General features: G+C 40.0%; 1 protein-coding gene and 1 non-coding gene across 2 annotated transcripts in view; one reads left to right on the forward strand and one right to left on the reverse strand.

Annotated features, from left to right (window-relative positions):
- MCU (mitochondrial calcium uniporter) overlaps positions 1-5,168 on the forward strand; it is a 247,266-nt gene extending 242,098 nt beyond the window's left edge. Inside the window, exon 7 of the mRNA XM_080275456.1 lies at positions 4,705-5,168. Within this exon, the coding sequence (XP_080131582.1) occupies positions 4,705-4,968 (264 nt within the window). The 3' untranslated portion in view covers positions 4,969-5,168. The remainder of the gene's footprint in view (positions 1-4,704) is intronic.
- A 10,835-nt stretch (positions 5,169-16,003) lies between these two features.
- Positions 16,004-16,075, reverse strand: TRNAT-UGU (transfer RNA threonine (anticodon UGU)). The gene has a single exon. It is a non-coding gene; the product is annotated as a tRNA-Thr (tRNA).
- Positions 16,076-27,234: the final 11,159 nt, after the last annotated feature.

Raw genomic sequence — 27,234 nt, forward strand, 5'->3', positions numbered from 1 at the left:
TAATGCCTTACACAGCCCCCAAACATGTGTCATGTGTGATGCTTCAAGATTATTTCTAATTTCTGGCCCAGAGAAAGCCTCACCCTTTCCTTTTTTTCCTGCTATTTAGGAATGGCGAATGATTGGTACAAAAAAGTTTAATGCCAAGGTAATCACGCACACTTGGAGAGAAGATCTGAACTGTGTGGGGGTTGTTGGTAGACTGCGGCGAGGTGAGCAGCCTCACCTGACCTGGGACAAAGCGGCTTGTTGCCACGGCCTGTGACAAAGCCCCGCCCCTCATGATCGATCGGAAACGTTTCGGTGCATCACGGTTTTTCCACAGCCGTGGACAAACTGGCTTGTTTCCGTTACGGAAACCCGACACCTTGCAACAGAACGGAAAACTTCCAGAATATTACGAGTACCCTACGGAAAAAATAATTTTGTTTTCTCAAGCTTCCATTTTATCCCGCATTCGTTATATCAAGCTTGTACTGTATATATATATATATATATATATATATATATATATATATATATACCATATATAAATATAGATAGATACAGTAGATAGATATAAATGCACACACAGTATATAGATATGGCTGTACCTCTTCTTCACGTACTGTAGCTTCATATGTACCTATCCGATGGAGTCAGTCCAAACTCTGTTGTGTTAAAAAGGGGTGCCAAATCCTTGGTCATGCACTTCTCTGCGCAGAATTCATCCAGCCATCTCAATCTCTTGTCAGTCCCTTAGTCTCACCAACTTCCTTACCTCTCTTCCTCACACACTCAGCCACCATATCTCCCCACCTTCTTGGCCTACCTTGCCTCCTCCCTCCTTGAGATTTACTCAGATATACCTTTTTCATCACTCTGTTGTCATCCATTCTCTCCACATGACCATACCATCTCAGTACACTCTGTTCAATTCTGGTGTCCACCGACTTCCTCACTCCGCATCTTTCATGAACCACATTAGTCTGTATCCTGTCCATTTTCCATACCCCACATACATCCCTCAACAGTCCCATCTCCACTGCTCTTGCTCTTGACATTTCATTTTCATGCCACACTATAGTCTCACACCTATATGTTAAAGTTGGCACTAACACTCCTTCATGTAAGCCTCCTGCTGCTGCAACACTCAAGCCTCTTTTTCTTATCAAGGCCTTCATAGCACCAGCTACTTTCCTTCTTTGTGTCACTCTACTTTCCACTTCTTTTGCACATTTTCCTCTCTTTTCTGTCACTTTACCCAGGTATTTGAATTCTCTCACCAATTGCAGTCTCTCTCCATTCACCATAACATCACTCTGAGAGTCAACTTCTCTCTCAGTAAACATCACTTTACTCCTTTCTACATTTACTTTCAAGGCATGATGCTCACAGACATCTACAAAACTCATCACTAGTCTACCAAGCTCATGTCCAGTACTTGCAAGTACTGTAGTACTGCATCATCAGCATACATCAGATTTGAGATATTCTATCCATCACCATTCATTACCAATGCCATCCCTCTTTCCATTACTCGTGTTTTTACTTCTCTCATCACCCAATCCATATATGTATATTGAACAACCATGGGGGCATCACACAACCTTGTAGCATGCCAACATTGATTGTGAACCATTCACTTAGATGCCCATTTACCATTTACACAGTCCTCTCTACCATCATAAAAACTCCTAAAAGCACCTAGCAGCTTACTATCTACACAGTACATACACAAAACCTTCCACAATCCTTCTCTGTCTACCTTGTCATATGCTTTTTCCAGATCCATAAATGCCATAAACACCCTACAGTCCTTCTTACAAGCCTTCTCCACTATCTGTCTCAGTGCAAATATTTGATCCACACATCCTCAGCCACTCCTAAAGCCATCCTGTTCATCACTGACTAGGACTTCTGATATATCTCTTACTGTCTCTATAATAAGTCTTCCATATACCTTCCCTACAACACTCAGTAGACTTATGCCTCTTTAACCCATTATCATCATCATCATCATCATCATTATCATCATCATCTGGGCCTCCTTTCCCACCTTAGGGCATGGTGTAGCTATCTATCTATCTATCTATAGCCCGACGCCCTAATCCCGCAAAGGGTGGCCGCAGACAAAACGCCTCCAAGTCACTCTGTCACCCACCATTTGACTCCCCTCCCCCCAACTCACCCCCCCCTCCCTCATATACCTCTCAACTCCATCCCTCCACCTCATCCTCGGTCTACCCCTCCCTCTCCCTCCCTCCACCTCACCTACATACACCCTCTTAGTCAGTCTTTCATTCTCCATCCTCTCCACATGTCCAAACCACCTCAGTGTATTTCTCCTAATCTTTTCAACCACATCCACATCTACCCCACAACGTTCCTTCACTTCTTCATTCGTCAACCTGTCCCTCCATGTCACTCCACATGCTCCTCTCAAGTAACTCATTTCCACTGCTCTCACTCTTGACTTGTTCCCCTCTTGCAAGGTCCACGCCTCGCTTCCATACGTCAGGGTAGGGATCACAATACCATCATGCAGTGACTTCTTAACTTCCATACTCACCTCCCTATTTCTCATCACTGCTTTCAGTGTGCCAACAACCTTCCTTCCCTGCTGTACCCTTTCACGTACTTCATCCCCCAAAGTTCCATCCTTACTCATCACACTACCCAAGTACTTGAATGCACTCACATTCTCCATATCCTCACCATCCAACCTCACTGCACACTCTGTGACTTCATTCCTCTCAAACACCATAACTTTACTTTTGTTTACATTAACTTTCAGCTTCCTCCTCCTACACACTGTCCCAAATTCATTCACCAAACCTTGCAACTCCCATTCATCTTCACTCAACAATACTGTATCATCAGCAAACAGCAACACCGGAAGCTTCCAAATCTCACCCTCATTCATTAAGGCCACCCCCACATCCACTGCCCTACCTTGTACCTCCTTTACGACCCCATCCATATATATATTAAACAGCCAAGGAGACATTACACACCCCTGTTTCAGTCCCACATTGAGATCAAAGAACTCACTCAGCTCACCATCCACTCGCACCGTAGCCTAGCTCCCTCGTACATACTCTTCACAGCACTCAACAATTTCCCCTCCACTCCATATATTCTTAATACCTTCCACATACCTTTCCTATCTATTCTGTCATAAGCTTTCTCCAAGTCCATGAAGGCAGCGTACACTTTCCTTCCCTTCTCTAGATACTTCTCCACTAAACATCTTAGAACAAATATCTGATCTACACACCCTTTTCCCTTCCTAAATCCCCCTTGTTCTTCTCCAACTAGCTCCTCTGTCATATGCCTAACCCTATCAATGAGTATTCTACCATATATTTTACCAGTCACACTAAGAAGGCAAATACCCCTATGGTTACCACATACTTCTCTCTCCCCTTTTCCTTTGTACAGAGGAACAATTATACCTGATTTCCAGTCCTCTGGAACCCTTCCCTCTTCCCAAGCCAATCTACACAACTTCCATATCCACTCCACAACAATCTCACCCCCATACCTAAGCATTTCACCACACACTCCATCAATTCCTGGGGCCTTTCCCAGCTTAATCTTCTTCATCGCTTCCACTACTTCCGACCTACTGATCTCTTCTCTCCTCCCTCCTCTCATCTCTTCTTCTCCCAGCCATTCCCCAACCACTTATACTCACACTGCTCTCACTCTCTACATTCAACAAATCCTCAAAGTGCTCCTTCCATCTCCTCAATTTCTCTCTCTTCTCCACCAACAATCTATTATTCCTATCTTTCACTCCCCTACTATTTCCCCTTTCACACTGCCTTACTTTCTTTACCTCCTTCCAAAACAATTTCTTACTCTCCCTCCATTTCACACTCAGATTCCTCCCAAACTCTTCATCCACTTTCTTCTTACTCTCCTTCACCAGTCTCTTAACCTCCCTTCTCCTGCTCACATATACTTCTCTCTTCTCTCTCTCATCTTCTCCCCTACCTCTACTCGCCAACCATTCACCATATGCCTTCTTCTTTTGTTCCACAGCTCGTTTCACCTCATCATTCCACCATGCTGTCCCTTGCACACCCTTGCATCTCCTAACCCATTATAACCCATTATAATAATGCAAATGTGTTAACCAAGTCTCCAGCCAGACCCCTATTTTCCTACTGAAAACCCCTATGACCCCAACTAAGCTACAAATATGCCTCCTAAGGGTATAGCCTAATGAATCAAGGTAAAGAGACAATAGACAATGACACTTAAAAGCCTCAAAGGAATACAAAAGTGGGAAAAAAATCTCACCATGATGAACTCAGACATGCCAAACTAAAAACCCTCTGTGAGCCCATTTCCTTTATAGAGTTTCTGTTCCAAGGTACTTGCCTGAAACCCCTCAGGCTCATGACAAAACCCCTCAGTTTCTTGATGAAAGTTAAGATGGCGGCCAAGATGCCAGTCTGTATGTCGCCATGTGCATAGTTTGGAAGTACAGTAGTTTTAAGCACCTTGCTGAATTTTGGCATCACTTATGGGCATCATGTAAGCAGAATTCATTCATGCAAAGCCCATGTTAGACTAGGTACAGCTGTGTATGTTATGAAATGATAGGAACTTACATTTACTTAAGAGAAGTAGTAGGTAAAAAGGAAGACCAGTGGAAATCTTTACTTCCAGATAGCTATACAACCAGACTAACTATGTGCACTTTGCCTACAGGACTTTGTTTTGCCTGAGGTGAGAGATCGCCAGTTCCTTCTCAGCTTCCACAAGCGGGCCAAGAAGGTAGGCTTAGATGTAGACAAGTATAATGTACTCAAGAACCGTCTGGCTGAGCTTCAAGCAGACCTAGAGCGACTCCGAGACCCACTGGCCCTCAACCTACCTCACTCGGACAAAAGTGAATCCCTTGCCACTGATGCACCTCTTGCCAAGGCCCAGCGCACAATTAAGAATCTATTGGGATTGAGGGAAGCTAAGTAGTAGTGCTTATATGGAATAATGATATACGGGACTGTAAGAACTTATGTTATGATGGTTAATGTTCACTGAGCATGTTTAAGCTTAGCTTGCAGTACAGTTTAACATGAAAAATATTGAACAAAGTAATTGGTGATAGTTGCATTTTATCAACCTTGTACAATGTTAGCAGAAGGATGGCATTTTGTGGAAACAATATTCACTCCTTATCATGTTCTTATTATTATAGTACTGCACTTAAAGAATATTTATGATGCAGATGGAGAGGTACAAAATGAGCTCTCACTTGAATGTATATTCTTCTGGTATAGAATATTAGGTGATTATTAAGAGCAAAAATGATAGATACAAACCTTCAGAACATAATAACAGTAGCAGTGTTCAGAATATTTTAACACTTAAAGTTTAAAACAGTTTTTTATGATAAAATGTATGCTGAGCTTTTGGGATGATGAGCGCTGTGCACTGAATTAGCCATGACATGAAAAATTAATGAGATATGCATAATGTTGATCTAGTAACTAATTTGAAAAGTCACTTGTAATGTTACTGTCAGTTTCACCAGAAAGTATTGAGTAAAAGATGTTTTTCAGGTGGGATAATAATGCTGAGTTGAGATAAATTCGAAAAGTACCCAATAAACATTTATGAAGTGGCTCTTCAGGGATAGACTGTACTACGGAAGTGGATGATGATGTCCTTTGCACAAAGTTGTTAAGCAACATGTAAATGATAATGAGATGCAAAGGTATTTAGCATATGAATGCTCTACTGCCACCACTGATATCTAATATGTAAGTAAAGCTTAATTATATTTGAGTTAGGAAGATTATCTTAAGATCTTATGCTGTATAAGGATGGCAGCCATTTATTTTATCCTGAAAGTGTAGATTTAATATCGCAGATCCTGGTAATATGTTTTGTGTAAAATTTTTCTCTTTACAAAGCTTAGTTTAAATTACTGACAGTCAACATGCAATGTTTGTGGTATATGACTGAGCTTGACTGTCAGTTTTGGGTGGTAGTGCATTCATATATAAACTAATACTAAACAAATTTTTTTACTTACATGACTGAGCTTGACTGTAAGTTTTGGGTGGTAATGCATTCATTCATAAACTACTGCTAAACAAATTTTTTTACTTACAGTTTACATTTGAGATATGCACAGTACTGTCCTGTGATGAGAGAGTATTATTTGGTGTTTGTGTACATTACTCTGAAATGAGTAAACCATGATGAATGTTGAACAGTGTGGGTATTTAAGTATATTAGTGAAAATCATACAAGAAATACAGCACAGTGTGTAAAGCATGATATAAATTGATGAAATAAAATTACATTAACATTAGGATTCAGACTTTGATTTTGGATAAACAGTGAGCAGCTAAAGAATAACTAAAGACTTTGGAAGTAGAAATGAGAAAGTTTATAAAAGTGTGTTTACTGTAGCCCACAGCACTACAACTGTTCCTTTTGGAATAGATCAACGAAATTGATTTTGGGAATTGAAAATGAAGTAAGCCATTTGGGTATGGATTGAAACAAAAAATAATATTGGTAGACAGATCCTCTTAACCCTTTTTTCTTAATGGTCCCTTAGCTCTTCATGAAAGGTTCCCAGTATATTAAAATCAAAGAAGCGTACGGCATCAAAAGCACAAATGTACTTATCATTACATACCGTAACACGTGTCCACAGGTGATAACTCCACTTGCATACATGATAATACAAGCACAGCACATGACAAACACAGATACATTGACCTCTAGTTTTAGTACTGTATAACAGTGCATAGCATGGAGTGTTTTAATTAATCTGTTTAGGTTAATTTTGTATTTAGAATTAAGTGTGCATATGAGGGAAGGCTGTTGTAGGGCCAACAGCTGTTATGACACTAAGGGGTACTTGGATATTAAACATACAGTATGTAGTAATTAATGGCAAACTTTGCATTCAAATGCAATGAGGATGTTGCAAGGCTTGATAACAAGCTTCTATCTTATTTAGATTATATTGTTAGTTATATGATAACAAGGAGTATTTATTCCAGTTTTAGGGCTGTTGATTATTAGAAATGTTAAAATCTGTGTGTCTTGAAAATCTTACTAGATAGTATGGTGAGGAAGGTTGAAATTGTTGCTTGTTACATAGTGTTCACCTTGAGTAACCCAGAGATGTTATGCCAGATTCTCGTTACTCTCATTTAGTTCACAGCAGATAACTTAATGTGTCTTCCTAACATGGTGGATTTGCTTACAGTCAAGGGAAGCAGCGGAGGAGGGAGGTGCTAGGTTGCCCCTCTCTGCATGGACTTTTGTCACTTGACCAGAAAACCTCAGAAAATAGAAATGGCCCAAAGCAACTGGCCTTGTTTTCCTCCTTGACAAGATAAAAATGTGGATTTTTTTTTTTTCTCACTCTCACTCGCTTTTGTAGCTTGCAGAGTTATTTTACAATGGCACACTTTTTACTAGCTTCAATTTTTGTAGTCCGTTTGTGAGGTATTAGGCGATTAACTACAGTACAGTATGAGCTTGAATTTTAAAAACTGATAATCGTCGAAACAGGCATCCATTCATCATATCAGGTGTCTTGGGGCCTGATATTTCTGTGTGTTATTAGTACAGATATTCACTAAGTAGGTTGCGTGAAATGATACCCTTAAAGAACGTGCCCTTCTAAAATCTCGCTCCGTATCCAACTTGACATTCTCCTCTTAGCAGTGACCTCAAGAGTTTAGGTTACATGGTGATGGATGATTACTATTAGTTTTGTATCACTGGTTGTTAAAAAAGCTAGTCTTTCATAATAATGCCATTGGTTGACATTTGCTAATGTGTAGCTGATTTCTAAGCATTTTTATAGCATTGATAGAGAAAATGAAGCAGACAATTTAGCAATATGCATTTTGTAACAAGCTAGTTTGTTGGTTCATTGGCTAAGACTGAACTTTTTATAAAGATACCAGGTAATCTTTATTGTCTTTTACATTGTAGTATCCTCAATCCAGATTACTTCTTCATCCTATATCCACTCTCACCTTGTTATAATTCCTAGTTAATCCTTTATTGGTTAAGGTGCAGATTTCTCTTGCCAAGTAAGCTTTATATTCAATATGCACAGAAAACTTGATCATTCATACCTTTCTGACATTCATATATAGCTATCGTATCATGCACTACCATATGACTCTAGCAATTTTTATATTTTAAGGTTACAGACTATAAATATTTTTGAAATGCCCACTTTCTATGGATGTATTTTATGCTATGATATACTACATTAGTTGTTTTATTATAAAATAAATTATGAGAATACTACATTAGGATAGTCACTGTTAATACAGTAAATAGAAACAGTGAGATCCCTGTGATTTCTTAGACTTCAGTTGTTAAAGATTAAGTTAAATGTATGGTGAATGTTGTAAGGGAAAGACAGAGTAATATAAGGTAAAGTTGGTTAGTAGCAGCATGACTAACACACACCTTGCACAGTGTTTAGGATAATTATAGATGCTGCTGAATTATGCAGTAACAGTAAAACAGTTAGACAATTTTATAGGTTCAGTTACAATGCATTATATTCCAGAATTCACAGTGAGTTGGTATTAAAATTATCCGGGCAGTTCAGTGGTGAATAACTGTAGAATATACTTTTTTATAGTTTTCACTAAAATTAAAGTAAGTATAGCATATCAACAACAAAATTATCAATCCTTGCCATGAATTTAGAAATTAAGGCATGTGTTATTCATAAATAATGTCAACTACTCTATTATTGCAAACTTTTGTATCTAATGTACTGATGAAGATTAAATTTGGTTCACCTAGTAATTTTCAGAAGTATTTGTGATTGCTGTCTCTCTGCATCTCCTCAGGTTTTCTGTGTATATAATGTGTAAGATGATGGAAGTCTGGTGTTTATATAACCCCTTCTCTATACAATATGTTCCTGCCAATGTATACATATGGGGAACTGATATAAATTCTTTAATAATCATGTAAGTCTTTGGGATCTTCAATCTTTGCAAAATTGCTTAGTCTTTGTGAACTTTCTAACTCTTAAAACATCTATAGTCATTCTCTTCATATGTCTCTTATGAAAGCTTTTAATAGTTAAGATATAATGAAGATTTTTTTTTTCTTTTTTTTTTTTTTTTTTTTGTCAGTAATTTAAAATATTATACAGTGACCTCATATCACTTGTTGAACTGTAGGTAAATATTGTTATGAAGGAAATTGTAACATTTATTGTTCAGTAAAAAACAATTGGTTAATGTATGGATTATTTCTGAGGGCCTAAGTTTAACAAAGTGCATAACTGTAAGTAAGAATTTCATTATACATCACTAGTATAAATGCTTTTTCAACCTTAGTGAGGTGTAATGGAATATAGCAGTCTGTCTCAGATTGACTGTTGATCATCTATGAAGTTGGCAACTGAGTAAGCAGTCCTTTTGACCATTTCCCACAGAGTTGCAGCAAATATTAGCAAAAAATTACTGTTCACTTTATTTCCATAAGTATGTATTGTGAACATACTTGCAGTGCAGCCCTGTTAACTTAAGGAATCACATATAAAGAGCCCTTGCTCTCACTGCAGTATTATACAAAGTACAAGAGTATGAGTAATCTGTACACACTTTACCATGCTGATTACAGGTACCATGCTGTCATTTTAGTGTTAATCAGACCCTGAGAGAAATATATGGAAGCTGAAGAGCCCAAACTTTATTTAATTTTGTTATTTTTAAATTTTATTGTTTGCATATCTTGGTATATTAGATCCCAGAGATGAAAATTGTGCCAAATTTTTCTGAGTTAGTAGTGTTGCACTGTTTACTGTAAGTACTAGTGAAAAAAAAAAAAACACTTTTTATTACTAACCATACATTTCAGGTCTTCTTTTGCTGCATCTATCAGGTGTGTTGGTAGTTGTTTCCTGTATTCAGCTGAAAGTGCAGGAAATATATTGTACAGTACCCTCATGTCCAACACGCATTTGTCCAGTACAATTCGCGTCCAGCACGGAGAGCAAAAATTAATACGAATTAATACAATTTTTTACTGTAACACTTATGCATTAGCATAACACAGACGGAGCTCCGAGAAGTGGGCTAAATCTGCAGAGTTCGCCTCCAGCACGATCATCCCTGGTCCAACACGGTCGTACTGGACATTCCCGTGATGCTTACAGGCAATCAAACCTTCCGATCAAGTAGTCTTCCCCGCCCGCTATCGTGACATGATCGTGATGTCGCCCAATTAAAAACGCTTCTGCTTTCACATGATGTTTTGTTTAAATTTCTCCCACCAGAGCGCCACTCAGTCGCATAATTCGCATTGGACGGTGCTTTTTTCTCACTGCATTTTCTGCCCTTGCTACTGCATTTTACCCTGCTTACGATGCCTAGGAAGCCTTCTGAGAACCCCAAGGAGTGGCGGCACCTCCCTTAGGCCACTAAGCTAGAAATCATCGAGAGGAAAAAGAAAGGGGAGAGGAGTGTGGACATCGCCGAGGCCTACAACGTGAATGAAGGCAGCGTGAGGGCCATAATAAAAAACAAGACAAGATCCTGGCGGCAGTGAAGGCTTACGGAGGCGGGCCTAAAAGGTTAGTTATCATTCATAGTACAGTACCATTTATTATAATTACAGTAGTACCAGTATATGTATAGGTATATGGCAGGTATTTAGGGTGACTTTTCCTAGGGTTGCTGACATAATTCATTTTTCCCCATAAACTCTGTTGTTTGTCCAACACGTTTTTGGTCCAACACGGGACCTGTGCATGACAATATTACTGTGTTGGATGCGAGGGTACTGTACCTTAGCCAGTAATCTCTGTCACAGGTTCCCTGGTTATAAATTTACCTGTCATTACTTAAAGCATCCTTAACACAAAATTGATGTGTTACCATATGGTACAGTATGTGTAATTTCTTTTAATGCAGATTTTGAGGCAAAATTGAATAGCTCTTCAGGTATTCTTTTGATGTGTAGTACTGTATATAAAGCTAAGAGGAATTTGTTGATATTAGTAGTTTCTTCTATTTTCATTGTTAATGCAGACTCACCCAAAACATCTTAAAAGTCTTAACTGTAATGCTGAAGTAATTTCATTAAATACAAAATAAAGAGGTTGTTAGGTTCTGAAATACCAATTCTCTATATCCTTAAAAATTCAACAGTACAGGTACTTTACTCACGCAAGGGACTCTCAGTGTATTGTGTCTGGATGAGACAAGAGTAATATGGTAACGTGTTATTTGGAATGAGTTTTGTTGACTTTATAAAATTTCGTCATAAGAATTTTTCTATTGTCCATCTTTCTGAAAGCTTTCAGCAGCTATACACATTTCAGTCAGTCGAAAAACAAAAGGTTTTTCGCTCCTGCTCACTCAGAAAATTACAAATAGCTCAAGACAACATTTAATCTCGTCAACAGTGTAACTCTAATGGTACAATTAATTCTCTATTGGCTTTTATTGTTCGTGATGCGGTAGAGTATTATTTTTATCAAGCACATGTAATATTTTAGATATAAAACAATATTGTATTATTTATGTCACCGTATCTCTTTGGTTATTGTTGCACATTGTTCAAGGCACATTTTGTTCTTTTGACTAGTGTTGATTGGGCCCCAACATTGTTCTGCACTTATAGCAGCAAATGTCTAACAATATTTTCCTGATTTTTCACCAGTTGTAGATGATTATTTTCTTCATGAGGTATTGGAAGGACATTTGAAAATCCTGTAATATACTGTATAATAAAAACTTGTTAAGCATTTGTAGTCACTTGTTTCAACAGACCTACTGATACTTCATATTAATTAATTTCCCATCAACCCTTTGACATATCTTCTATATTTGTTCTGTCCTCAGGTAATTTTAGTCAATTAAGGAGAGATGTTTCAGACTGAAGGGGTTTGATATGGCCTTCATGAACCCATTTCACTATTGAGAGTTCCTACTTACCATGAATAAACTAGTCTGGTGGTAGCCTGAGGAAAATGAAAAACGCATTATCGTAATGTAATGAAGGAACTAGACCTGGGGACTGGCATTTCAAATGGAGCAGTAAAGGATTGGATATAGATGGATGAATGATTATTGCACATTGCTTTGACTGATAGTTTTCTCTGTTTAACCACTTACATCCAATGATGTGTCATTTGTCTCATTCTTGCTACCTCTGGACTTGGAAGATGTGCAGATTGGGCTGGGAGGAAGGTAGAGTCCCGGAGGATTGGAAGTCAGGTATAATTATTCCCATGTACCAAGCGAAAGGAGAAAAAGAAGTGTGTGGTAATCATAGGGGCATTTGTCTTCTTAGTGTAATAAGAAAAGTATACGGTAGGATACGTATTGACAGAGTTAGGGAAATAACAGAGGAATTAGTTGGAGAAGAACAGGGAGTCTTTAGGAAGGGAAGAGGTTGTGTAGATCAGATATTCATTCTTAGATCTTTAGTGGAAAAGTGCCTAGAGAAGGGAAAGAAGTTGTATGCAGCCTTTATGGATCTGGGGAAAGCATATGACAGGGTGGATAGACAAGGATTGTGGAAAGTATTAAGAATATATGGAGTAGATGGGAAGTTGCTGAATGCTGTGAAGAGTATGTATGAGGGTGCTAAGGTTGCAGTGTGTGTGGATAAAAATGGGAGAAATGGAGTTCCCCCGAGCTAAGCCCTGTATTGGACTATATAGCCCTGCTAGGGTTACAGGAGGGAGCTACCCCTCCCAGCGCGGCAGCCCGGGCGAGGCTCGAACTTGCAATCCCCCGATCACAAGTCCAGCGCGCTACCACTGTGCTACCGCGCCCCCCAGTGTGTGTGGATAGTGAACTGAGTTTTTCTATTTGAAGGCTGGGTTGAAACAGAGATGTGTCATGTCTCCATGGTTGTTCAATCTGTATATGGATGGGGTAATAAAAGAGGTACAAGGTAGGGCAGTGAATGTGGGAGTGGCCCTAATGAGAGAGGGCAGTGTCTGGAAACTCCCTGTACTGTTGTTTGCAGATGATACTGTGTTGTTAAGTGAAGATGAAGGGGAGCTGCAAGGCTTGGTGGAAGAGTTTGGGAGAGTGTGTAAGAAACGGAATCTCAAGGTGAATGTAGGGGAGAGTAAAGTTATGGTCTTTGAGAGAGGTGAAGTCAGTGAATGTACAATGAGGTTGGATGATAAGGAAATGGAAAATGTGAGTACATTTAAGTACTTGGGTAGTGTGATGAATAAAGATGGAAGTTTGGAGGGTGAAGTGCTTGAAAAGGGTACAACAAGAAAGAAAGGTTGCTGGCTCCTTGAAGGCAGTGATAAGAAACAGGGAAGTGAGCGTGGAAATGAAAAAGTTATTACAAGACAGTATTATGATACCAACTCTAACGTATGGAAGCGAAGCTTGGACATTGCTGGAGGGACACAAGTCAAGAGTGAGAGCAGTGGAAATGAGTTATTTGAGAGGAGCCTGTGGAGTCACATGGAGAGACAGACTGACAAATGAGGATGTGAAGGAGCATTGTGGTGTGGATGTGGATGTGGATGTGATAGGAAGTGTCAGGAGAAACATATTAAGGTGGTTTGGCCATGTGGAGGGGATGGAGAGTGAGAGACTGATGAGGAGAGTGTATGTGAGTGAGGTAGAGGGGGAGAGAGGGAGGGGAAGGCCAAGGATGAGATGGAGGGATGGAGTGGAGAGGTATATGAGAGAGGGGTGTGTGAATTGGGAGCAGGGCAGTGAAATGGCGGGGAACAGGGTGACGATTTGTTTGTGGCCACCCCGTATAAGGGATTAAGGCATTTGGCAATAAACAGATAGATAGATTAACCCCTTCACTACTAGGGATACAGTATATCTGAAGCTAAATAAAATTAGGGATAGAAGGAATAAACTAAACTATTATGTCATCATTGTGGAGGATTTAAGAGACTGAAAAGTACTGTACAGATGTATTCTCTGTTATGTGTGCAGTAGTGTTGTGAAATAACTGTGAGGAGGACATTCAGCACACTTAAGTGTTGTTTGAATGGTTGTTCTCCTGTGAGGAAGAACTGGTAATTTTTATGGCTTAGAAGATGAATGAATGAGTTTATGGCTCACTATTGGTAGTTATACTTCTGTATTTTCTCTCCTATTTATGAATCCCCCCCCCCTCGTTTGTGGGCAAAAGGATTAACATGACAATAATTATACTTTTTTCCCTCCTGTGTCGAAATTGATGCCATGCTTCTCACTCTACCTGCCATACAAGCTTGGCTCACTCTCTCGCTCTCTAACAAGTAAACTACTGCTAACAAAAACAATCACAAAAAGTCTACTAGTTTCTGTTGATATGAATTTTGAGCCCAGTGAAATAGTGTACATAACACTACCTGACATCTTGAGAAACAATGTGATTATTGGTGTGAGACAATGTCTTCCATTCACGATGAGCAATTGGTTATCCCCTTATTTTGAAATGAAAATATGCTGATCCCACATTTGTAGTTTTTTTGCAATTGTGGGTCCTGGATCATCTGGACATGAATCCAGTGGACTGCAGAATGAAGTTCCTTTCTCATACAATCCACCATCCCCCAGTTGGAGGATATGGAGTAAAGGGGCATTTTTATAACCAAGCAATGACAGTAGCTGACTACTTCAGAGCCACCATGTGAAGGGATCCCTCTCCATCACCTACACAACTTTCAGAGTTGTTAAATGGCCATTTACGGGACTTTGTAATGTACTGTGCATACCACCATACAATTAAATGGCACTTTGAAAAAGATTGCATTTCTGTTTGCACTGGTATATGGAACAAGATGTCAGTGTTACAAAAATGGTATTGCAGGTTATCATGAGTGTATAAAACACTATAATGATGTTATTCCTGTTGCTGTAGCCAAAGGCTCATTTGAATATGAACCTAATACTGTACTTTGCAGACTCAAGTTGCCAATTTCCTGCAGTTCATCATCTTCCTTTTGGGTGGTAGATAAGTTGAGGGAATTTATGTGTATGTAACCAAGCTGTCTGTTTGTATTGGGGCTATCATGTGAAGGCATCTATCTTCAGCACATTTGTATAATATGACCTCCATACAGCAAGAAATATATGTGACTTTCAAACAGCCATTTGCCAAGACATGCCTGCATATCTTTTTCAAGTAACTATATATGGCTACAGTTTTCATTGGGGAAAAGCTGTTTAACACAACCCCAGCCTCATCTGATCATTAATTATGTGGACTGAAGGATGAAGTTGGCCTCCTCCTGCAGTCCATCATCCTAATTTGGAGAGATGAGGAGGGAGTAGGCAATGGAGCCAACCAGGCAAACATCTCAAGCACCATCATGTAGAGAGAGAGAAAAACAAAATATCAATAACTAGGAGGGCCAGTATGGCCTCATGAAAAGTGTTGTGATACAGGGGCTCTTGCATCCTACCAACTGCATCATCAAAATTACCTTGGTCTGATCATTCTTGTAAATCTGAATGATGAGACCAAATTTGCACCAACAGTTATCTGTAAAAGTATGAACTTACGATATGAATATGCAGTGTCGGTGAGTGGCTCGCACCTTAAAGGCAAACAGGTATACCTGTAGAACAGTATATTTATCTGGGTGGCCGGTGGGGGTGCCCATAATCCACTCACTCACTGTAGTGCTACTCTACTGTATGGTGATTACACTGAGTGACAAACCAAAATGATTTCCTATAAGCCAGGAAATCATTAAATACACTAGGTGGTAACCTTATAACCAACCCAAACGTGTTCTCTATGTGTCAACAAGTGGGTTCGTGGAGTGTTAGTGTCCCTCTCCAGAAAATGACTAGCTAAAAAGACAAACAAATTGCATCAGACTAGGACTGACCCACAGAAAACTATAAAGGACCAGACAAAGGACATGTTGTGGATTTCAACGTGGAATGTGAGGGATGCAAATGATGAAAAAAATGGGAGAAATGGAGTTCCCCTGAGCTAAGCCCTGTATTGGACTATATAGCCCCGCTAGGGTTACAGGAGGGAGCTACCCCTCCTGGCACGGCAGCCCGGGCAAGGCTCGAACTTGCAATCCCCCGATCACAAGTCCAGCGCGCTACCACTGTGCTACCGCGCCCCCCATGCAAATGATGAGGTGAAAGAGAGAGAAATTGTCCAGGTGCTTGAGGATGCAGAAGTGGACATGTGCTGATTAACTAAGACCAGATGGAGAGGTGAGTGTGAGAGAGTGGGAATATGGATTGGGTGTATGTGTGGGAGTAGATGAGAATGATAGGGGAAAGGAGGGTGTATGTTTTGTTATGTGCAAGAGATGGAAGGAGAATATAAGAGAGCATGGATCAGTCAGTTCAAGGACTGTGTGGGTAAGACTGAAAGTAGGAATACAAGTGCGGGTGGTCATGTGTGTATACGCACCAACAGAAAACTGTGCAAACAGAGTGAAAAAAAGAGTTCTGAGCATGCATAGGAAGTTTGAGAGGAGTGAGAGTGTTTTTTATTGGAAATATGAATGAAAAAGTAGAGAATGTGAAAGTAGATGGAGCAATTGGTGAGTGGAGTGTGCCTGCAGAAGTGGATGAGAAAGGCAGTGCTCTTGTGGACATTTGTGCAGGGAGGGGGTTGGTGATAGCCAATACCCTCTTCAGGCACAAAATAATCTATGGATATACTGTACATGGCAAGTGATGAGAAGGATGGGTGATGAACTGCATGAAAGGAAGGCAATGATCAATTGTATGTGTGTGAATGAGAGAATGAAAAAATATGTGGTGGATGAGAGAGCATACTGAGGTTGAAGAAGTGGACTCTCTAACCACCATTTGGTGGTGGTGAAAGTCAAGGTGCAAATGTGATGGATAAATAGAAGGAGAGAAGGGCAGGAGGAAGCAGTCCATACAAAGAAGGCAGCAAGGTTGGAGGAGGATGAAAGAAAAAAAAAAAGGCAGAATATAAGAGAGCAGAGGGGGAGCAATTGGGTAAATGTGATTTGGAGGTGGAAGGTGTGTGCAAGGTATTCACTGAAGAAATCTGTGCAGCATGTGAGGTGGTGTGTGCATTGAAGAGAAGACGAAAGGGGGTGCAAGGAACAGCATGGTGGAATGAAGAGGTAAGAAAAGTTGTGGTACAAAAAAAAGATAGCATATAGTGAGTGGATGGGAAGCAGAGGCATGGAAGAAGTTGAAAGACAGAATAGAGAGTTATATGTAGAGAAGAAGAGAGAGGTGTAAAGATTAGTAAGAGGGAATAAAAAGAGAGTGGATGAGGAGTTTGGAAGGAATTTGAGTGTAAAGCAGAGAGAATATAAGAAATTATCTGGAAGGAGGTAAGGAGAGTTACACAGGGTGATAAAGAAGATAGCAGGGAAGTGAAAGATAAAAATGGAAGATTGCTAGTGGAGAAGGGAGAAAAAATGAGCAAATGGAGAGATTACTGTAAGGAACTGTTAAACACAGAGAGTGAAAGTAATATCAGTGTAACAACTGAAATGAAACTTAACGAATTAATCACACTGTGCTGGCCAAGATTCAAACCCGGGCCCTCGCGCTTGATACGGGCACACTTTACCACTGAGCCAAAGAGAGGATCCCCCCTTTGTCTCTAGGGAAAGTGGGCTTTTATACACCCCATTACACCCCTCATTTCTCCACTTGGTGATTAGTTTGGTGAGTTTCGAACACACAAGGTAGCATAAGCATCGGAGGCCACCAAGGGGAGGCTGCGGACCACACCAAAACAGCCCATCCCCGGGATGAGGGCAGGGACGCTGTCAGCTAACCAAGGACCAACATTAAATTACCAACCAAGCCCCGCCTCACATTCCACACCGCTGCCAACCGATGTAACAACTGAAATGAAACTTAACAAATTAATCACGCTGTGCTGGCCGACATTTGATCCCAGGCCCTCGTGCTTGATACGCACGCACGTTACCACTGAGCCAAAGAGAGGATTCCCCCTTTGTCTCTAGGCAATGAGGGCTTTTATACACCCCATTACATCAGTATAAGCGGCTGGGGAATGACTGGAAGAAGGAGGGAACTGAGAAGAGAGGAAGAGATCAGTAGGATTGAAGTGGTGGAAGCAATGAAGAAAGTCAAAATAGGGAAAGCCCCAAGAACTCATGGAGTGTGATGTGACATGCTGAAACACAGAGGAGAGAAAGTAATAGAATGGATATGGAAGATGTGCAGATTTGCCTGGGAGGAAGGTAGTCATGGAGGATTGGAAGTCAGGTATAATTATTCCCCTGTTCAAAGGAAAAATGGAAAAACAAGAGTGTGGTAATCATAGGGGGTGTTTGTCTTTTTAATGGAACAAGAAAAGTATATGGTAGGATTTGCTTATTGACAGAGTTAGGGAAATAACAGAGGAATTGGTTGAAGAACTGGGAGGTTTTAGGAATGGAAGAGGTTGTGTAGATCACATATTAACCATAAGGTGTTTACCAGAAAACTTTCTAGAGGAGGGAAAGAAGCTGTATCTGGCCTCCATGGATTTGAAGAAGCCATGTAACAGAGTCGATAGACAAGGAATGTGGAAAATATCAATAATATATAGAGTAAATGGGAAGCTGATGAATGCCATGAAGAGTGTGTATGAGGGTGCTAGGGCTGCAGTGCGGGTGGATGGTGAAATGAGTGAATTCTTCTATTTGAATGTTGGATTGAAACAGGAATGTATCATGTCTCCATGGTTGTTCAATCTGTATATGGATGGGGTTATAAAAGAGATACATGGTAAGGAAGTGTATGATGAAGCAGCCCGAATGAGAGAGAGCAGCATTTGCACACTTCCTATTCTGTTGTTTGCAAATGATACTGTATTGTTAAGTGAAGACAAAAGGGAAATGCATGGCTTGATGAATGACTCTGGGAGAATGTACAAGAAAGGAATCTAAGGGTAAGGTGACCATATTTATTGGAGCTAAAAGCGGGACACTCACGCATGTGTGTGTGTGTGTGTGTGTGTGTGTAATATATATATACAGTATATATGAGTATATTGACGTATGTGAGTGACAGCGACCGCTGCTGCACTACACCTCACCCTGAGACTGCTAATCAATCACTAACGTCTCATACGAACTCCAGACATACCCTTTGGTACAGTGAATGGGCCGACCTAAGTTACGAGCAAATGAGCATTACAGATTTTATAATTCAGTATTTCATTTGGTTAGGATTATACATAATTTCTCTAATTCATCCTAATTTCATAAAAGGTCATGTTATATCTAATGCAATAGCAGTTTTCTAAAAGCGGGATAATTAAGATAACTTGCTTAAAAAACGGGACACTTTAGTCACAATTTAAAAGGTGGGACAGACGTCCAAAAAGCGGGACTGTCCCGCCTAAAAGCTGGACTCTGGTCACCTCATCTAAGGGTGAATGTAGGGAAGAGCAAAGTAGTGGTCTTCAAGAGAAATGGTCACTGAATCCACAATGAGGCTGGATGATGAAGAAATGGCAAATGTGAGTGCATTTAAGAACTTGGGTAGCATGATGAATAAGGATGGAGGTTTAGAGGATGAAGTACTATAAAGGGTACAACAGGGAAGAAAGGTTGCTGGTTCTTTGACAGCAGTGATAAGAAATAATAGTAATAATGGTAGTTATTGGTGAGGTGGTAATGGTGGTAGTTGTTGTTGTTGGTGGTGGTGGTGGTGGTGGTAGTTGGCTGTGGTGGTGGTAGTGGTGGTGGTAGTAATGGTGGTAGTTGTTGGCGGTGATGGTGGTAATGGTGGTGGTGTTAATGGTGGTAGTTAGTAGTGGTGATGGTGGTAGTGGTAATGGTGCTGGTGGTATTGGCAGTGGTGGTAATGGTGGTAGATGATGTTGTTGGTGGTGGTAATGGTGGTAGTTGTTGCTGGTGGTAATGGTGGTGGTGGTGTTGGTAATGGTGGTGGTTGTTGCTGGTGGTAATGGTGGTGGTGGTGTTGGTAATGGTGGTAGATGTTGCTGGTGGTGGTAATTGTGGTAGTTGGCAGTGGTGGTAGCAGTGTCGTGGTGGTAATATTGGTAGTTGTTGTTGTTGGTGGTGGTAATGCTGGTAGTTGTTGGTGATGGTGATGGCGGTAATGAGCGAAAGTCGAACCTTAAACACCTAGCATTACACTCCTAATCTTCTCAACCAGGGGCGTTTTGTGTAATTAGATGAGAATCTCTTGCTGGTAAGAAACGTAAGTTCATTTGGCTAAACTAATTTTTGCATAAATTTTATGTATAATTAGGAGTTAATTCTGAAGGCTAATAATCAAACCTGACAAGGTACAAAATATGAGCTGTAGGTATACAGAGAATGATGAAAATCTGCCTTCAAATAAAAAAAATTCGCTAAATATATTTTGCTTGTATACTTTGAACGTCTGTGCTATCCCTACCCAACATGGCTGCCAAAATACTGCTAAGGACACCTCACAATTTCAACAGCAGGTTTATGATGTCATTTGAGGCGCATGACGCCGATAAGGTAGGTGATTGAACCCTTCTAATATGCTAATGTGGTAGTGAAAATTAGCGAAATATGAGGGTGCAATTGACTTGGGAGGCTGGCGGCTCCTTTGATCTGAGGCTCAGGAAGTCACCCGAGACCGCCTTCTCATATGTTCACCAGGAAATACTTGGACTATTTGTTTTTTCTCAGGGCGCGGGATGTATTTAGCGCAAATGTGATAAGGGAATGAAGTTTCCTGGTGTACTGTACTACTGAGCCTGTGCGGGTGAATTTTATTGTATCACAAGAGTGCAGTATAGGACGGTGGATCGGGGAGTGAGGGTGTCGAGCAGGGCTGTGGCGGTGGGAAGCATGAATTCTTATAAATATGGTCGTAAGATAGCGCCTAACGCACACCAGGTAAAAAGGTCTGGTATTTCTATGCAAGTGTTGTGTTCAAGGTCAAGTGAAGGGACTGTGAATGAGGAGGAAGGATATAAAGGTATAAAATAGATGCACAACAAGCATCATGGGAGAGGCATCGAGCTTCCTCTTTCCGGTATCATGACAGCCAAACAGCATCTTCTTTACACAACAGGTAAGAAAAGCTGGTATTTACTTGCCACGCAATTATTTTGATGGTCAAGGGAAGGGACAGTGACCGTGGAGGGAGGAAAGTATAAAGAAATGAAGGTGTGAGGAATGGGGCAAAACACACTCGAGGGACACCAGTACACAGGCAAAATAGTTAAATAAGGCCTTGCCCTTCAGAATTTATTAATTAGCCAGTATTGAAGAGTAACAACTTTGAGGCATATATGATACGGATTTAAACTTTCATTTGTGTGTCAGCATTGGAAATTGAATATGCCACCTTGCATGGGTTTCGGGACAATTTGCCGTCAAGTCAATTCGCCGTCATAACAATAACAAAGACAATTCGCTGTCAGGACTTTTTGCCATCAGGACAATTCCCCGTCATTTATTTACATACTAGTCTTTCAAATATACGAGTTTTAAAAGTGGTGGTGGTTTATTGTATTTATAATAAATGTAGTGTTGGCCACCCTGTCTGGGATACATGGCGTCTGGCAATGAATGAATGAATGAAACATCTGTTGAGGCTGAGCCGTATCTTTCCCCACGGTTTGCGTCCACTATGGCCGATCGGAATAACACGTTGGATATTGTCATTTGAGATGAATATGTACTTGTACCTCTTCAGAGTCATTTTAAAATATACCCAGGATGTTGCAGTACCAATGAAAATTAATGAAGACAGCTACAGGTGACGCTAGACTACAGCGAAGTAAAACACGTTAATTATTGGCAAAAAGTGCAACTTATAAATGATATCCAAAGCCTACGCTATTGAATGAACATAGACTTTGATAGATCCCCCTGAAAATTAGTTCTTAAAGTATTAATTATTGAAAAGTAAGTATATTCATAGAATGACGGGGAATCGTCCAGGGTGCGAATTGTCCTGACGGGGAATCGTCCACGTTTTGACAGCGAATTGTCTCAGAACCGTATTTATTTGGTATGTACAGTACTTTTTTTTTTTTTAGCCAAAAAACAAAATTAGGCACTTATGCTTCGGTAAAGCCATAGTTTTGGGGTATGTATTAGGTTTGGTGTTAATATGCTTTCCTATTGAGAAAAAGATTAATTGCTGTTGAGCTGGTAGAAAAAAAGTACAAATGTTGTGAAATTTTTGGTTAGATTGTCAAATATGTACTTTTGTCTAGCTATTTTGTCCATTGTTTTTACTGTTTATCTTGTAATTTAATTTTATTTCATGTTAATGTTCAATGATACAATAATTTTTAGGGCAAAGACTGTGTTTGGGAAAAGTGTTAAAAATAAATTTCTGTGGTATATGTTTGGTTTTGTGTCATCAGAACTTTTATTCAATTGTAATAATTCAAAACCTAAGCATAAGGTGAAAGTATGTTTGTAACAGGACACACAGCATTAAGTGGTATAGGTAAACATAACATTTATCTGAGCTGCTATGGCATGCAGTGTTATAGAGGGTTTACGAACCTCAGTGTTCATATAATTGAGATAGAAAAAAGGAAAAATCATGGTGGTTTTTGTGTTTAGTTGTACAAGCAGGTAAAAACCATGGGATTTTTAAGTTTAGTTGTTCACTTTATATCTTAATGTTAAGCTGGTAAGACCTAACTTAACTTTGAAAGCAATATTTTATGCTTCTTCTGTGGGATGACACCATTATATTTTATTCCTGCTGCCACCAGATGCCACAGAAGCTGAGTGGTTAGTGTTGCTGCCATGAAATTGCCAGCCAGTTAGTGCCAGGGCTTGAATACTGGTGTGTGCCGGTGGTACCACTTAACGTTGTCGTTCATCTGTGCTTTGTTGGTTGGTAGGTAAAATGAATATGTATGGTAACCCCTAGGGAGGTATATAACTGTGGTAACATGGATGATACAGTACAGTGGCCTGGTATCCCTAGAGAATGGGTGGATGCCCATGAGTAAATCACCCCTTTTTCTCTGTGCTGTCTGCCTTCAGGTAGCCTTCTTTCCATCTCACCATTCTCATTAAATACCTCTCCACATCCTCATCTTCAGACCCCACCACATCTCACTCATATACACTTTCCTAGTCAGGTGTTCATTCTTCATTATCTTTCTATGGCCTAACCATCTTAGTCTACTTCTGCTAACACTTTGCAGGATTGTGATGATAAATCTGGTCGGAAATAGGAGTCTGCTGGGCCTGGGTGATCTGAGCAAGCTGCCTTTCACCATATATAAATAAGTTCACCACTTATCTTCTGCATGCTGTGGGTGAGTTTGAGTTACATCCTCCAGGTCATATGGCATTAATAGTTGTTTTTTTAGATTTTGTAATGCTTCTTCCTTGATGAGTCTTACGTACATTGCACCCCACCATCATCTTGTGTGTTTTACTGTTACCAGATTAAAGTTATAAATACATACAGCAAACTGTTAATGTATACAATTAAAAAAGAGAGAGAGAGGAGAAGGAAGAGGTGTTATGAAGTCTCCAATGTCACCTAGATTATGACCCATTGTGTAATTAAATGGCTAAATGGTAATGCTAAATTCTAATCCAGTATTACTTGGAAGGGCCTGAGATTAGGATGCTGTACTGCAAAATATTAAAGGGAAATTTACAAATAAAAAAACAAAGTATATGCTGATATATTGATTGGTGATAGTAAGGAGGGATCAGAGAAAAGTTTGATATTGTTGTTGTGGCCCCAGGCTTATCTGAAATGTGAACCTATTGGACTGCAAGCTGAAACTGTCTTTCTGCAGTTCACCTTCTTTCAGGGGAAAGGGAGGGAGTTAAGGGACATTTGTATAACCAGGGAGTGGGATGTACCTGGTTATATTGATGTCACCTCATGAAGGTGTCCATATCCAGCACCAAATAGCTCAGGGTAAAGGGACTAACCACAGATGCTGCAGAAGAGCAAGCAATCTGGAGAGCAGCAGCCAGCAGGTGTTGTCTTCTCATTGGCATAGAACATTCTTGAGTTCCTTAGCAATTTATTTTGCATATGAAGCAATATTATGCATTTGGATGTTATTTATGTCTTTAATATCAACGTAGACTCCATAAATAACGTGGGGAAAAAAATATTAATGTGCTTCATTAAAAATAAACTGGTAAGAAAGTGCTACAGAATTACTAACTCTACGAAAACACAACCCGAGGTGAGCAAGGCATGCATATACTGCACTGTCATAATCAAGGTTTAAAAATGTGAATTCAAAAATTATATTGCCTGTTCCCCTATTTGTTGGGAAGTTTTCTGTTATCTGTTCTCTGTTTTGCAATCAGGCTTTGTTAAAACATTGCTCTGTACTGCTGTCATTATCATCATTATCACTTTCACCACAACTTCCCCTACCTTAAGAGGGTGGGAGGAAAGACTCCTTACTGATAATTCACACTTCTTGGTTTTACTGTAGTAAGTTCCATTGTTTTGTAACCCATATTGGTTTTTGCAGGAAGAAAAAGAAATCTGGGAAAATTCTGTGTGCTTCTTTCCCTGTTCCTTTACAAAAAAAAAAAAAAAAAAAAAAAAAAAAAATAGTTACAACAATTTATTGTAGGCTGTTTGTGAAGCCAGGCCACTTGCACAGGCAGTTCTTTTAGTAAGTCAGGGATGCATTCCAGATGATGGTGATGATATGATGCAGATCCCTGTATACTTGTATTAATTATTTGTTTCCCACACAGGACGTGCAGATGGTGACAGATGAACCAGGAAAGGGCAAGATAAAGGAAATTGAACAGAAGTTAAGGCTTGGCTAATGATGAAGAATGATCAAAAAAGTGTTGACCAGAGTTGTGGTCTTAGACATCAAAAGGACATCATTGACTTTTTTTTTTTGCTACCCCCAGCAGTACAATTAGGGACCTGGATGTATATTTGATGGTTCACATGGTATGTTTTAGGGAAGAGTGAGACTTAGCAAAAATTGGTTTGCCTAAATGACCCTGGATGTAAATTTGAATGTTGTACGCTAGGGGAAACTTGAGACATGACCAAAAATGATTGTCTACCTTAGTGACCCTCATGGCAGTAAAATTGTGGTCCTGGATATAAAGTCTGTGGTAGCATGTCATAGTCCAAGGGAAGATTGAGGTACAGCAAAAACTGACTGTCTGCCATAATAATCCTCTTGTACTAGATAGGCAGATGTCATCACATGTATTTTTTGCAGTTCAGGTTTTGCCAGCTTTAAGTATTTGCAGGTGAGTAAAGCATCACAAAGTACACTAGTTTAAGGCATATTTGGAGATGATGTAACAGTATTTGTTAAATCATCTGAAATTATACTTCAGTGTGGCATATTCTAATGTCTATTGATTATCTGGGGTACAGTGAGGACTATGTTTTTCAGGCAGTCACATAGTTATGGATGTGGGGGCTCGTTTAGATGGCTTTCATTGGTTTGGATTTTTGAAATGCAAAGGTGTCTGTTCACTAACAACTGCAAAAAACAAGGGATGATGCAGGCCTAATCCTTCTTGCTACTGTCAGGCAGTTTTATTTGATTAAGATTCCCATAATGAGGCAGACCATAGTGCTGATACAGTTGATATTTTCTGTGGACTGAAAATTAAACCAAGTGACAAACTGGCAGATTATATCCCAACAGTAGCTAAAAACTGGTAGGAAAAAATGAAATCCTAAATGTGTATTATCTGTAGCAGTGTGAGTCTCGGTTGTGGGTCATGACTATATGTACTTGTAGCTGAATGTTTCCTGCTGAGAGCACCTAGTAGTTATGGGAGTGAGATCTGTATATTACCCTTCCAGTTCAAAGTGCACACTAAAATCATCTGAGCATAACATGCATATAATGAAATCATCATAATGAAGGGATTAACTTGCTCAGTACAGTAACATGCCTTGTTTTTAATTTTTGCAATCCCCACATTACTTCATTCAGTGTAGGAAGGATCTGTGATCTGTTTTACCTGATGGAACTGGGCCACTTCCACAACTTGGGTACTAAGTCATAGGTGTTTGCAGTGTGATGAGCCTTAGTTATGAGTTAGGAATGAGCCTCTTTGGTTACTAGTCAAATCAACTTGGCTGTTAACTGAGCTGGAGATTACTGTCAGATTGGAAAAAAAAACATACTTTTGTAGTGAAATGATTACTGAAGGCTTAATCTTATCCCCTCAATTTGATTAATTTCCACTCACCTGACAAAAATCTGGGGATAACACAACATAGATGAAGGCCGTCTCAGACAACACAACATTGATGAAGGCAGTCTGTACTTTACTATATTGAAAAGTCCCCAGTAAACTGAATACAGTATAATTATGTTATCAAGGATAAAATAAAAAGGTCATCGTAGTCAGGTAGTTAACCTCTTTTTGTGTGTGTGTGTGTGTCCGACTCTGGCCATAGGCTTCACAGCCTGCTATCAAGGTCCAGCAGTCCTCTTACATACCATACACCTCTACATGTCACCACTTCGGCGCTAACACCCACCGTCCATATCGAATACATGCTAGGGCTGTCTCATACAGGACTGGTGTATTGGTATTAGCGGGGGTATTTTTACGACATGTCGGTGGGTCTTCTGGTAGATCAGTAAAGCCTGATTTAATGAAATTCAAATCCTTAAACTGTTCCCTGCCCCAGCCGGGATTCGAACCTGGGTCCGGTGGGACTGCAGGCCACCTCTCTACCGATTGAGCCACCGCCTCCCCTCTTGAGTATGATGACTTATTTTATTTGCTCTTGGTATCTCCAGACAGTTCATTCAGCTTAGATGTGATCTCTAGTAATCAGGTGGTTAATGAAGGCTTTATGTAACCCACCCAGTTTAAAAAATGTCCCTTGAGCTGAATAGTTATCTGAAGGTATCCATCCATCCATCCTCCAATCCTGCACTGCCCCATGAGGAGTGTAGGAGCCCGGGGCTAGGCAATTGGTCCTGACATTTAAGAGGAGAGTGACCAACCTCACTCTACCCTGAGTGGCATTACATCAACAATCGACCCCAACCACCCCTTGGATATAAGCTTTCACCGGCTCAATCCGATTGGAGCACAGTAATTACCCACTAAACCACCAGGTACCAAAATTTGGTTATATGGTTACCACATAGCATAGTAAATGGTTTCTTGGTGTACAGGAAACCATTTGGCTTGTCACTCAGTGTAGAGTCACGCACAGGCAGAAGGAAGAGAAAAGAATGAAGGAAAGACAGACAAGAGGGAGCGTAAGGTCACCCATAGGCAGAAGGACAAGGAAAGAATGAAGGAATGAAAGACAGAAGAGGATGGAATGAAAGAAGGAAAAATATGAA

This window comes from Coenobita brevimanus, chromosome 61 (assembly GCF_032717465.1).
Source record: "Coenobita brevimanus isolate Jiangsu-jjx chromosome 61, ASM3271746v2, whole genome shotgun sequence".
In the NCBI taxonomy this organism is placed as follows: domain Eukaryota; kingdom Metazoa; phylum Arthropoda; class Malacostraca; order Decapoda; family Coenobitidae; genus Coenobita; species Coenobita brevimanus.